Source organism: Mus pahari, chromosome 9, assembly GCF_900095145.1.
Source record: "Mus pahari chromosome 9, PAHARI_EIJ_v1.1, whole genome shotgun sequence".
NCBI lineage: Eukaryota > Metazoa > Chordata > Mammalia > Rodentia > Muridae > Mus > Mus pahari.
In genome coordinates, this window is record NC_034598.1 from 34,418,463 (window position 1) to 34,432,885 (window position 14,423).

The following is a 14,423-nucleotide window of genomic DNA, read 5'->3' on the forward strand; positions in this document are numbered from 1 at the left end:
TTTGGTTTTTTCGAGACAGGGTTTCTCTGTATAGCCCTGGCTGTCCTGGAACTCACTCTGTAGACCAGGCTGGCCTCGAACTCAGAAATCCGCCTGTCTCTGCCTCCCGAGTGCTGGGATTAAAGGCGTGCGCCACCACGCCCGGCTTACTTGATTCCTTCTACAAACTCAGATTTTAAACACTGCTCTACCTATAGCAAACTTCCTAAAGGAGGCCTTTGTTTATTAATCCTGAACAGTAATTTTGTTCTTTGCATTGCTAATAGCATGCACCAAGCCAACTGAAGAAAATCAGAATTAATTAGTCTTTGCTAGCCTTTCTGAGAGAATACTAGGCCAGACCTGAGCAATGGAGTTATGCTGTCAAAAGCCTGAACAGCTCGGTTTCCTAAGCAGTCAACAGTGCACACCAATGAACTGAGGGGCTCAGTAGTGTGTTCACAAAGAGGAGTCACCGTAACTCATCAACACACTCTCAAGCAAGAAGATTGAGAGTCCAGCCTCTCCTCCCGGAGGAGAAGTAAATGACAAAGTCCAACACCAGAGGCTCCTCCGACCACCAGGCACTTCACACCTCAAAGGCAGCTGCTGTGTCTTCCTGCTGACAAGTCCAGGACTGAGCATGTTCAGTCACCCCTACCTGTCACTACGGACACCCAAGGGCACCCCGCTCGAGTCATAAAGAACAGCTCACGTACTGAGAGCAAATCCAAGCCGTTCTCATCCAGGTTCTTGACGTGGGATGCGAGGCTCCCTGGCTTCCACTTGGGAAAGGTGTTCTTGTAGTCCTGCAGGGACTCTACTTCTGGCCACACTTCGTTGTTAGGAGTGCCCAGAGCTCTGAAAGAAAAGCAAGACTCTTATCACATACATGGTGCCTTTATTATTTAACCGTACAGGCTCGTAACAGCTTGGGCATAGAACACAATTACCTAAAGATCCTGAAGAGCTGGTCAATCTCTGAATCGCCATGGAAAAGCGGCTTCTTGGTTGCCAGTTCTGCAAATATGGTCCCTATACTCCAGATGTCAACCGGAGTGGAGTAACGAGCCGAGCCCAGCAACACTTCTGGAGATCGGTACCACAGCGTCACTACCTGGTGCAAGACAGACCACACACGGTTGTCTTTTAGGAAGCTGTGCAGGTGTCACCAGGAACTTAAGACAATTAGCTATATGCAAATTACTAAGTTGAGGCTATTTTATTTCTGACTTTTGCTCATTAGTGGGTAAGTACCACAAACCTCTTGCTTTTCAAATCATTAAAGTCAAAGGACCAAAGCAACTGTATCCTGGCTGGGCATATACCTGGGTGGCATACACCTTTAATACCTGGAGGCAGAGTTTGAGGCCAGCCTGGTCTAAGCGCTAGTCCTAGGACAGCCAGGGCTACACAGTGAGATTCTGCCTCAGAAAAGAGAAAGAGGCAGAGACAGAACAACTTTCCTTTCAACTTAAAGAAAAAGCACTAACTAGCAATGATGGTTTAGAAATGACACTGTACAAAGGGCACGGCTTGATTACATGGTAAGATGGCAGCTACAATTAACATGAATAAGAAATCTAAGCCAAAGCGAGAGGAGGGGGACTCAAATGATTAGTGATTTAGAACTACAGTTTATTTATCAAAATAGTGAATAAACTCAATGAACAACGCAAATGAGGTCAGCAGCAGTTACAGCCATTAAAGAAGATTCATATCATAAACTGAAAAATAAAAAAGAAGAAACAAGACAGGACTGGGAAGGTTGCTCAGGCAGAACGTGCAGGACCAGGGTCCCAGCACGGCCTTCAGCAGGCACAGCAGGGCACACATCTGTGTAATCTTAGCACCCAGAGAATGAGGCCAGTCAGGGCTACAGGAGACCCTGCCTCAAAATTCAAAGGACACAAGGGGGACTGACACTGTAGACTCCGGGTTCACACCTCCCAAGATGCCAATGTTCCTATATTATACAAGTCAATGCCCTTTCAGAAATACCAGAGGAACTTAGTCTGGTGGTGTAGACCTACAATCCCAGCTACTGGGAAAGCCTCTGTAGGAATCCCAGGCCCAAAGTCTATCTACGTCAGTGACCTCAGGGCCAACTAGGGCAAGTCAGTGAGACTTTCTCAAAACAAGGAGCAGTGTGGTGTGTGTGTGTGTGTGTGTGTGTGTGTATGTGTGTGTGTGTGTGTGTGTCCCGTGGTTCAAGTCCCATTGCAGAGAAAAATAATAAAACAGACAACCACATGAGATGCCACTGACAAAGCCTAATGACAGGGCCAAGGGCACAGCCCAGTGACAGGACATCCAAGCAACACGGGCCAAAGACTAGGGTTCAATCCTTAGTGCTCCCTCCCCCAGCTAGCGGAGGCTGGCTCCTAAATCTATCACAATAATATACCTCACACAGCAAAACCTGTCTTTTAATTGATCTGAATGACCACAGCAGGTCCAATCAGGAGGAAGCACAGCTCTGGGAAGATCAACACAGAGAAACGAGAACCCCCAAAACTACAATAAGCCCCTTCCTGAAGGTCTCCCCACAGCCATCAATCTCTCCTGACAAATATGCCAAAGGGTCTATCTCCCTTTTCACAGACCATACAAACAAGAGTGAAGTGATAATAAAAAAGCAATAAGCAATACTACCAGAACAGAACTTTTTTTTTTTTTGGTTTTTGGAGACAGGGTTTCTCTGTGTAGCCCTGGCTGTCCTGGAACTCACTCTGTAGACCAGGCTGGCCTCGAACTCAGAAATCCACCTGCCTCTGCCTCCCAAGTGCTGGGATCAAAGGCATACGCCACCACGCCCGGCTAGAACAGAGCTTTTTGTTTGGTTTTCTGAGACAAGGTTTCTGTGTAGCCCTGGGTGTTCAGGAACTTGCTCTATAGACCAGGCTGGCCTTGAACTCAAGAGATCTGCCTGCCTCTGCCTCCCAAGTGCTGGGATTAAAGGTATGCACTGCCACTGCCTGGCTGCAGAAATGTTTTTCTATCTAAGTATTTCTATCTTGGCTTAAAGACGAGAGGGAGGCAGCAAGCACACACCACTCAGGGCTCTCCTTACCTCATGCGTGTACACTCTTATTGGTATTCCAAACGCTCTGGCAAGGCCGAAATCAGCCAGTTTGATTGTCCCTTTGTCATCAATCAATAGATTCTGAGGTTTCAAGTCTCTGTGAAGAACTCGTCGGGAGTGGCAGAACACAATCCCCTGGAGGATTTGGTACAAGTAACTCTAGAAAAGAAACAAGCAAGTTAGAAACTCCATCATTCCACAGGACTCCTAGGTGCAAAGATTTCTGAGAAAATAAATTATGATGCAGAGAAAATAATGTAGCTACCACAAGGCCTTTCAGGCCTCTTTAAACAGGTGGACATACAGTTATGTGTGTATCTATACCCACATGAGCATTTAAAATTTTGGCCCCTGTCTTTAAGTCACATGTTAGCTTTCTGTGCAGAAGTTTCCTCAACATTCGTGTCAACTGTTTCTATCCTGAATAAAGTTGTTCTTTTCCATTTCTGTCACTTCACACATACATTTCCTCTTTTGAGACAACAGGAAAATACGTAAAACAGCTTAAACTGGGGATCTGTAAAAGTTTATTCATAACCCAATTCTCTAGTGTGTGCATGCCCGCACGTGTAGACTCTTACACTCTTCAATGTAGGTACCCAAGTGACAGGCAGAAGTCAGTGTATTCCTCTATTGTTTCCACCTTTGTTTTTGAGATATTTCTCATTAAAACTGAAGTTCACCATTTTGATCAAAATGGCTGGCCCCAGACACAACATGGCCATCCCACCCCCAATGCCTGCCTCTGTGCCTCTGTCCTTCAGCCTCTGGGCTTATAGATGTACACACTACCACACCACCTCCATATGGAAACTGGGAACCAGAACTCAGTTCCTCGTGCTTGCACCATAAGCACTTTCCCACTGGGATGTCCCCCAAGCCTTCCAATCTTAAAGCAAAAGGAATCTTTATGCTATCCATAATTTAGGAAAAGTTTGGAGATAGGAGAGAGCAGAAAAATATTGACATTATTCTAAAACATATGATCTTATATATTATGGCTTCAACAAAACAAAACAAAAAACCCACTAAGAACACTCTGTTGGATAGTGTTATGTCAACTTGACAGAAGCTAGAGTTATTGGAGAGGGAGCTTCAATTGAGAAAACGCCTCCATAAGATCAGGCTGTAAGCAAGCTTGTAAGGCATTTTCTTAATTAGTAATTGCTGGGAGAGGGCCCAGCTCACCATGGGTGGGGCCATCCCTGGGCTGGTGGTCCCGGGTTCTAAAAGGAAGCAGGCTGAGCAAGCCATGAGGAGCAAGCTAGTGAGCAGCACCTTTCCATAGCCCTTGCATCAGCTTCTGCCTCCAGGTTCCTGGCCATGAGCTCCGGCCTGACTCCCTGGAGTGATGAACAATTTTATGCAAGTGTAAGCCAGATGGACACTTTCCTCCCCAAGTTGCTGCAGCCATAGCCTGCATCACAGCAGCAGCCATACACAGTGTAAGCACTGGCAAGGGTGGGTGTTAGTAGTCACCGTGCGGTAGTAATAACCACTTTTGAAATCACTGAAATACAGAAAGTTGAGTGAATATGTACAGGCTGTGCAAAAATGAATAAACACAATAATAAGTTAAATGTCAAATAGAATAACTGTAATAAAACCCTTCCCATAATACACTGAGACTATTTTAAAGATACATACAGTCAAGTCTTGGTAACAATGTAATAAAATAGTAACTGATTTTTAGAGACCCTATAACCCTATCTACCAAGATCTTAAATATAAACACATATTTTATTGCAAGTCCAAGAACCCCTCTCTAAAATGACAAATAGTGGTGGGCGTGGTGGCGCATGCCTACAATGCCCACACTTGGGAGACAGGCTGGAGGATGAGAGTTAAGGGCGGCCTGGGCTGCAGAATGAACCTCCACCATATCTCATGACGATGCACTGCAGCCATCACTAAAGTAGGAAGCAATCTAAGTGAAATGGTTTACTAAATGTGCAAAGTATTAAACCATTACGAAACAAGAGACATGAGAGGCTAACTACCATGTGTGCAGGACACACGCAGAATGATCCTATCTGGTTTAGAGTCATACAAAGCCAACGTGAAAATCTCAAGGCATGGACAGAGTTCAGTGGAAAAATAAAGCCGGTTTAAGGTTCAGACCTTGGTAAACGTGGCTGAGAGTAAGGCTTGCCCAGTTACATACAATGCCCTGAACCCAATACCCAATACCACACACAAAGAATAAATACATTTATAATTTAACTGGAATACAATTGTTTACATTAACCAAAGCCTATTTGTTAGAGTAAGACCACTTAGCATCAACACCAGGCTCAGGCTGCTGTCACCAATCTGCACATAACTGTTGTAGCATGTCCTGTCCCCAGCAATGTGATACATAGGCCATAGGGTAGCACTTAGGTCCTCAGACACTACTTTTCACTTCTAGAACCATCTGGAAATGATGATGATCTCATCCGGTGGACGGAAGGAAAAGAAAATGCTGTCTCTTTTCTTACAGTTTTTCTAAGATGCAGCCACAAAACACAAGGATGGAGCCCACATTCAGAGGGCGTATTAGTAAAAGCTCGCAACTCTTTACCTTAACGAGAGAAGAATCCATGAACTGCCCAGGAGGGATGGAGTCCAGGTACTTCTTGAGGTCCATGGACAGGAACTCAAAGATGAGATACAGCCTGGAGTCCTGCATGAGCACATCCTGCAGGCTGAGCAGAGCAAGCGTGAGTCCAGCAAGCAGCCTGCCTCTACTTCCACACAGCACAAGTGCTCCTAACAATGACCTTCACCCTGAAGCAGAACTTGAGGACGGAAGCGGAGGACAATAATCCACAGCTTCCTATGCAGGAGGCGCTAGCTCACACCGCCTGCCGCATTCCCAAAGCTGGCTGCTTGGGGACAGTAAAGCTGCTCCCTAGTCCCAGCCCCAGGGCAACAATAGTTAGAACCCAGGTCAGGGGCAGAGGCCACCAGAGGTGATAAGGCAAGGTTAAGGCAAAGATCTCTAAATTCAAAGGATGGAGTGAGCACAAGGTCAACCTGGGTGACTCTGAGAGTGCTAGAGACTGGGTGCGGTGGTTTAAACCCATAATCCCGGCACTTGGGAGTTAGAAGACAGCAGTAAATTCCAGGCCAACCTGGGTGAGCTAGAGTAAAATCCTGTCTTAATAATTTCAAAACCCCATATTAGGAGGCCAGAGGCTCAGTGGTAGAGAGCTCTCTTAGCTCTACCCAAAGGCCTGGGATCAGTCCCTCCTACCAACAGAAATTCTAATGAAGAAGACAACTTCTTCCTCAAAGACCCAGCCCAAGTAAGTCAATAAAGCATAGCTTATCTACCTCACCCCTCAGCCCAGCTACTGGTCTCAGGAGCCTTTGGGGACCTGGGCCCTAAAAGTAGGATCTGACCAAGCTCCCCATGGAAGGGCTCCCAGGGCTGTGCCCTGCTCCTCTAGCCAATTCTAGCACCATGTCTCAAATTCTCCAAACATAAACAAAGTAGGACTCCACCCCACTTGAACCAGAAAATACGTTAAAATTTCCATATTAAAACAGATTTGCACGGGGAGAATGGTTTCAGTTCCAACACAGCACACCTGACTATGTTTGGATGTCGAAGTTCTTTTAATAGAGAGATTTCCCGAATTGCAGTACTGGGCACGCCTTCTTCCTCGCTTTCGAGTCTGATTTTCTTCATGGCCACTATCTGGCCAGTGATTCTGTGTCTACCCTTATACACCACACCATAAGTACCTGAAATAAAGCAAAGAGATTTTTAAAGTTGAACTCTCTGAGTATCGCATGAGAGAATGCCAGCCGCAGTCAGATAGGCCCCCTCACACATCATTAAACCCTCACTGCTTTCAAAAAGGAACTGAAGATAACTACAATCTAACGCATACATGGTTGGGAAATAAAACTCACTGAGTCACCCTCCCAGTTAAGCTTCCTTCACATGAACACGTGAAGATTGCAGCACATGAACATTAGGACATGGATCAAGTTGAAATTCACCTATCAAATATCCTGCATGTAGACGCTACATCAAAAACTTAAGATTGGAAATCAGTCCCAAGAGGAGGCACTGTGAAACTTCCAAAAAACTGTACTGACTTAGGATCTCCTTGAGATGTTACACATATCTCACAGTGCAGTCACTCACTACTCCTCACCCGGCAGAGTGGAGACAGAAACACCACGCATTTTCATTAAACCCAATAAAGCTGCTCTCTTTTACTAGAGTGCGAAGCCTCCTACCCGCTGGGAATGTGGACAACACTAACCTGGGTGTCCCATGAACAGCAGTGGCAGGAAGAAAAGACACCAGGGGTGTGGCAGACACAGAGAGATAGGCTAATCAGGCACCTCACACCCAGGCTACTCCAGGTATGGAATCTCCAGCTACCTATAAACTTCGTTGAAAAGCTTTTCGTGGCATCGGTATAGCTTCAGCAATGACTACAGCACCAGGCCTGGTGACACACAGCTCTGGTCACTGCTGCTTGTAAGACTGAGGCAGGAGAATTCCAAGTTGGAGACAAGCCTGGAGAACTTAGTAAGACCCTGTCTTGAAAGTCAAAGATCCCCATGTCTACACGCCTGTAATCCTATCACTTGAGAAAAGTTGAGGCAAGGTTAGACCTTGTCCAGAAGAAACTCAACAAAGGGTGAGGGCAGCTTCTTCCAAACAAAGGTGGAAGCTACTCCACAGCATTTACTGGCTCTAAGACTGCATCCCAGTAACCAACTGCCGAGACGATTAAGCAGCTTGCTGTCCACATAAGCTTTATGCCAGCATTCTTTAAATTCCAGGACTGTTTTGTTTTCCTAAGCACTACAGTTATTTTAATATTACTTCCAATAAAAATCCTAGGTGATTAAATAACCAAGTTATTCCAGATATAAACAACTGACAACATTCTGTCTGCGAAATCTGTGAGCTCACATATTCCCGAACGGTGGATATCATGCTTGTCTGAAGCACACAAGTACCTAAGCCTCGAGCAAGCTGGCACTATCTGAGCAGTCACAATTAGTAAGGTAAGCAGTGATCACCCAGGATTCCTTCTGGCATCTTGTTCCCTCCCAGTGTCCTGCTGCATTTCTTTTTTTTTTTCCTCGTTTTTTCAAGACAGGGTTTCTCTGTGTAGTCCTGGAACTCACTTTGTAGACCAGGCTGGCCTCGAACTCAGAAATCCACCTGCCTCTGCCTCCCAAGTGCTGGGACTAAAGGCATGCGCCACCGCACCCGGCTTGCATTTCTTGACGAATGTGCAGAACTAACTCAGGAATGGCTGTCAAGAACACACAGTAACTGCTGATTCATAGACAACACAGAACGGCTTGTTTTGAGTATCTCAACTCCTGGCTCTTCTCAGTTAACTGCAACAGAGCTAACGAAGCGCCCGGAAGAACACTATTCATAAGCTGAACAGTAGATGCTCTGAAATTAAATATCTGTTTTAGATCTGGAAGTATTTTTTTTTTAAAGATTTATTATTATATCTAAGTTCACTGTAGCAGTCTTCAGATGCACCAGAAGAGGTCATCAGATCTCATTACGGATGGTTGTGAGCCACCATGTGGTTGCTGGGATTTGAACTCGGGACCTTTGGAAGAACAGTCGGTGCTCTTAACCACTGAGCCATCTCTCCAGCCCGATCCGGAAGTATTTTAAGTAATAAATAATTGAGGAGGAGAAAGTATCAAGTAAGGCTGGGGAGGCTCGGGGTTTAGACCGCACTGCCCTTGCAGAGGACCAGTAACCCACACCAGAGCTCAGCCTCCTGTAAATCCAATCCCAGAGGCAACACTTCTGGCCTCCATGGGCTATGCACACCTGTATGAATGAGCGCACACATGCGTCCGCGCACACGCACACATGCACTGAACTTTAGCAAATGTGATACAAGTAAAAGCAAGGATAAGATCCCAGTTATCCTGGGGTAAAGTCCTGATAACACTGCCTGGTAAGTAAAGCCAATAAACCTCAATCAAAGCCAAATGTTTCTAGAGTGCTTTCTCAATGCCAAGGAAGGCCCCATCACCCACATGTAGCCAGGCAGCTGTGTCATCTGAAGACTGTCTCGCTGGGCATGGTGACCAACAATACACAGGTGACTAAGCAAGAAAACACTAACATGGGGAAAAACATGGTACAACGTATTCACAGGTTTGACCAGGTACTTGGTATTGGCAGAAAACATAGACAGCAGGACCTCATTTTCCAATTATTTCAACAAGCCATTCAGGATCCCAGATCCCCCACAGAGAATCCAGAACAGCCACGAACAATGTAGCAGACAAGCCTCTAAGGCCAGAGAATTCAGAAAAGCAGGTCAAAGTGCTGCAGGACCTGAGAAGCTGTGAGAGATGCCGGAGGCCCAGAGCAACTAGAAGGGATACTAAGGCTGCCTGGAAGGAAATGAACAAATCCTTCAGCGACAACATTGGTTCTCAACCTGTGGGTCGATAGCTCTTTGGAGAGGCACACATATCAGATATTCTGCACATCAGACATTTACATTATGATTCATAAGAGGAGCAAAATGAGTTATGAAGAAGCAACATAACTAATTTAATGGTTGGGGGTCATCACAATAGGAGGAACTGTACTAAAGGGCTGTGGTGTTAGGAAGGCCGAGAACCACTGCTCTAGAACAAGTTAAAGAGTGAGCCCAGTGGGGGATGGCTTCAGAAAGCCCTATCTAAGGTCATCAAAAAATTGGACTGGTGAGTGGCAGTGGAGGGTGCTGGCGAGGGGGACGGGTTACCACGTAAGGAGACAGTTGCTGAGATGTTGTCACATTAAAGAGAAAGCCCCAGAGGCACACCAGAGGCACACCAGACACGGTCAGGGCCATTCCTTGTTTGCCTTGGTTTTAATACCCTGTGTAAGCAGGGTCTCTAAAAGTTGATGAGAACGGTCCTCAACAGAAGCCACACAGAAACAAGTTCCACTGTTTGCTCCTGGAGAGCTAAGAGCAAAATCTTGACTCCTACATAGAAATATGGAATTCTGTTGCAGGAAGAGGAAAAAAAGAACCCAATAGAGAGGAATAGGAAAGGGTTCTTTTCATTCCTCCTTTATGTCACAGAGGCCTAAGCATTGTTTAAAATACTACAGAAGGGAATTGAACACCATGTGACAGTCACTAGTCATTCTTGCCCATGGTGACCACACAGAACACCACCCAGCTTACATACTTAGAACCCAGTACTTAGAAAGACTAAAATGTACTTCGAAATTAGCATATATTACCCCCCCAATCTACTCCCAACACACGTGCAAGCTATCTGTCAGTACTGAGCCCCAAACACAAACATCTGGGATATTCAGTTCCAGAAGGGAGATCAGCCTGGGGACCACAGCTCAACAGCATAGAGCTCAAGGCCCTAGGGTCCTTCGCAAAGAATCAGGATAATTTAAATTCTCTTGATGGAGAATTGGGCTTTAGGTTGTACGTAAAGCATGCCTTACTTTTGCTGGTGCTGTGATAAAACACCCAGACAAAAGCAGCGCAAGGAAGGGTTTGGACTCAGGAACCGGGTTAGAGTCCACCACCACCACCACCACCACCACCACCAGCAGCAGCAGCAGCAGCAGCAGCAGGAGCGTAGGCAGTGGGCAGAGTGAGGTTCACTATGGCTTGACGCCCTTCTCCATTCACACAGTCCAGGATCTCAGGCAAGGAATGGCACCACATTGGGGGAGGGTCCTGCCCACGTCAATTAATATAGTCAAAATAATCCCCTACAGGTGTGCTCAGTGATCCCAGATCCTGTCCAGGAGCCCTCAGACACCAACTCTAACAGCACACTCATGCACACGGGTGCAGATGCATCAGCGCCTGTACTCCGCAATGGTTTCTGTGTTCCACGGTAGCACTGTTACGTTCTTTTCAAAAACATTCTACTAAAACCACTTACCTTCTCCAATTTTCTCTATTTTGATATAGTCCTCCATAGTTACTCGACAGGTTGCAACGGACCCTAAAATGAAGGGAAACAGTGCTGTGATTCCGTGCTACTAACGCAAAGCAGTCTAAGCATCATCCGGAAGACATCGCAGAAGAGTGTTTTCCAGGGCCTCCTGCGTAGCCGGCAAATGTCAGTCATTCCATCAAGACGGTCTTGTTGGGTGGGGTTTAGCTGCTCTCGCAAGTGGGACGTTCTGAGCCTTCTCAGACATTGCGTTTGCATATTCTATGCATCCAAGGACTTAGCCCCCTCACATGCAGAAATCAAGCAGGCCTGTCAACCAGCCACTGAGAAGACTGACACACAGCCAGCTAAATCAACTCAGTGACACTATGTCTCAAAACTAAAAATCAAAGCAAAAGGCCTGATCCCCAGGACTGAAAGTTTCAAAACAGAAGTATAATGACTTTAATGCCAATATCTCAGCACACTATTTCCTTAATAAAATTGTATTATTTTAGCTTTTCTTAAAATATTAAGAATCTGCCAGAAGGAAGTTGTGCATGATGTAATCCTAGCACAAGTTAAAAAAGCAAGTTCAAGGCCAACCTGTGGCCTAGTTTGTTGCAACACTGTTTCAAAAGGAAACAAAGTACAACTGTAAAGTCCAACCACTAGAAATAACAATTGTTGTTGTTGTTGTTGTTTTTAATACAAGCATTTGTTTACCTTAAAAGCATTCAATTCTCCAGACAGTGGTGACCCAAGCCTTTAATCCCAGCACTTGGGAGGCAGAGGCAGGTGGATTTCTGATTTCAAGACCAGCCTGGTCTACAGAGTGAGTTCCAGGACAGCCAGGGCTACACAGAGAAACCCTGTCTCGAAAAACAAAAACAAACAAACAAAAAAAGCATCCAATTCACTTGAACAGCCAGAACATTTAGCTGCACAAGTGAACTGAATTCTTTCCAAAAGCAGCCACAGACAATCCCACTCAAGGTACTCACAGGTCAGAGATGCCGATAAGCACCTTAGGAGAAAGAGTGGAAGGTGCAGGGCGGTGCTGTGCTGTGCTAGCTTTAAGCCAGGTCACATTGTCACAAGCTGAAGTCATCTTGAGAGGGAACCTTAGTTAAGAAAATGCTTCCATAGGATGGGGCTGTAGGCAAGTCCTTAGGGCAGTTTCTTAATCAGTGATGGATGGGGTAGGGCTCTGCCCATTGTGGGTGAGGTCAACCCTGGGCTTTCCTGCTTTCTTAAAGCAGGCTGAGCAAGCTATGTGAAAGAAGGCAGGAAGCAGCCCCCTCCATGGCCTCCTGCCTCCAGGTTCCTGTCCAGACTTCCTCTGAGGCTGAGCTGTGACGTGGAAGTACAAGACAAACCCTTTCCTTCCCAAGTTCCTTTGCTTTGGTCATGGTATTTCATCACAACAATAATAACCCTAAGACAGTGTGTTTGCTAATCACGCTTTGAAAAAATATCACAGACAAGGGAGGAAAAAATAATTCTTGACTCACAAATGGGAGGAAAAAGTGCTTTCTCCTTGAAAGCCCTCTGCCACGGATGACAAGATCCTGGTGAATGAGCATCAAGGAATAGCTGACCTCTCTGTGAGCTGTTCCTTACAGATCCCTTTCCACAGTAAAATCAACTCCATGGGGGCCTGGGGGCACAGCCTGGAATTCCAGCTCTTGGGACTGCACAAGGAGGCAGTGGCTCAACAGATAAAAAAACTCAGAAGGAAAATATAAACCTGTCCAAGGGTACTGCCAGGCATCGCACTGGACCCCGGGGATTCTCATACTCACAAGATTGACACTCAACTATGGATAATATGTTTAGGAAATTTTCAACGCATCCCCCCCCCCCAAAAAAAAATCCCCTTTCTTCAATACAAAGACTTAACAGAACTATAGAGCATTAAACTTTTCAACCACCTCTGCACAGACAGCAAAGAGTTAACATGTCTTCAAAGCTGGGCTTATTTCCTTCCAAAATTTTCCAGTCTCCCGGGCTGCTGTTAAAAGCTGCCCAGTGTATCCAAGTTGGGGGGAGGGGGGCGGGGGAATGGTGGTCTGCACATCAGAACCTTCCTCGGTATTTATGTTTTAAGACGATCAAGGATGCGAAGGCATCCGCGGTTCTCCCTCTCTCTCCTTCTTAGTTAGCCTGGGTACCGTCTGTGGCCTTAGCACAGGCAACTAAAAATAAACGATCCTACACTTTCTTGGCTCTGCACCTTGGTAGGAATAAGCTTTTTAAACGACTACGGGTCTGTTTCTGCGGCAGTACCGACTTGAGGGCCTCCGAAGGCAGCTTGGCCTGGTGCAGCCCCAGCTCCGCACTGGCAGCCAGCAGGGCCTGGGACATAACTTGGCACCCCGCCCACACCCAGGGCTCCAGCGAGGCCCATCGGGTCTGCAGGAACCTGGAGCTCGCGTAGGGGCCTGTACGTCCGCAGGACCCGGAGCTCAAGTGAGCCTTGCCTTTCCATAGGGGACCCCTGGCTCGAGTGAGCCCTGCCCCCCATAGGGGATCCCAGGTTCCGGTGAGCCCTGCTCCTCCATAGGGGACCCCAGGCTCAGGGAGGCCATGCTCCTGCATAGGGAACCCTGGCCTCAGGTGAGGACATGCTCATCCATAGGGGACCCCAGGCTCAGATGAGCCTTGCCCCTCCATAGGGGACCCCAGGCTCAGGGAGGCCATGCCGGACCATAAAGGATCCCGGACTTAGGTGAGGCCCTACCCGTCCACAGGAGACCATGGTCTCACGTGGAGGCCCTACCCGTCCACAAGGGGTCCCCGGGCTCACATGGATGGCCTGCCCGTCCCCGGGGGAACCCCCAGAACCCGTGGATCCCCCGCAGGCCCTGCCTGCACCCGGTCCGACTCACGCCATACCTCTCTGTCCCCGCGGGGGCCACACCGCAGTTCCGGACTGCGCGGACGCAGCAACTCGAGGAGCTTAGAGGCCGAGTGCCAGCAGTTTCAAACTCGCCGCGGTAAAGCTCCCGGGAGCGGCCAATCCGATTGCACGTAGACGTTCAAAGGAGCCAATCAGAGCTGAGCTACGCTTGGGAGGGGCTGCCTGGGAGCGCAGAGCGCGAAAGGGAGCGGAAACCGCGGCCAGAGGAATTGCAGGAGGGCGGGCGCCAACTGACTCTTGAGCTCTGTTTTCCTTCCAATATCGTCCTGTTGTTTCTGGACAGTCTAATCTATTTTCTTTTTACTCCCGCTACCTTTCTATTTGTAATTTCCCTCCAGGACTAACACAATTCAAATGCATTGAATTTAAATAGCCAGCCACAAAAGTGACAGTGCCACTACATCAAGAGTTTCTTCCTTTTACTGCTTTTGTTTTGTTTTGTTTTGTTTTGTTTTGTTTTGAGACAAGGTTTCTCGGTGTAATTTTGGCTGTCCTGGAACTCGCTCTGTAGACCAGGCTGGCCTTGAACTCACA

General features: G+C 47.0%; 1 protein-coding gene across 2 annotated transcripts in view; it reads right to left on the bottom strand.

Moving 5' to 3' along the window:
- Positions 1 to 13,967, bottom strand: part of Cdk1 (cyclin dependent kinase 1) — a 15,814-nt gene extending 1,847 nt beyond the window's left edge. Inside the window, exons 1-7 of one of the 2 annotated variants that reach the window (XM_021204983.1) lie at positions 13,865 to 13,967; positions 10,973 to 11,035; positions 6,640 to 6,796; positions 5,628 to 5,751; positions 3,053 to 3,223; positions 933 to 1,096; positions 699 to 840 (exon numbers count right to left, since the gene is read on the bottom strand). In XM_021204983.1, the coding sequence (XP_021060642.1) occupies positions 699 to 840; positions 933 to 1,096; positions 3,053 to 3,223; positions 5,628 to 5,751; positions 6,640 to 6,796; positions 10,973 to 11,009 (795 nt within the window). In that variant the 5' untranslated portion in view covers positions 11,010 to 11,035; positions 13,865 to 13,967. Of the gene's footprint in view, positions 1 to 698; positions 841 to 932; positions 1,097 to 3,052; positions 3,224 to 4,534; positions 4,575 to 5,627; positions 5,752 to 6,639; positions 6,797 to 10,972; positions 11,036 to 13,864 lie in introns of those variants that run through there. The other variant, XM_029542346.1, reaches the window with a different exon arrangement.
- Between the last annotated feature and the right edge of the window lie 456 nt (positions 13,968 to 14,423).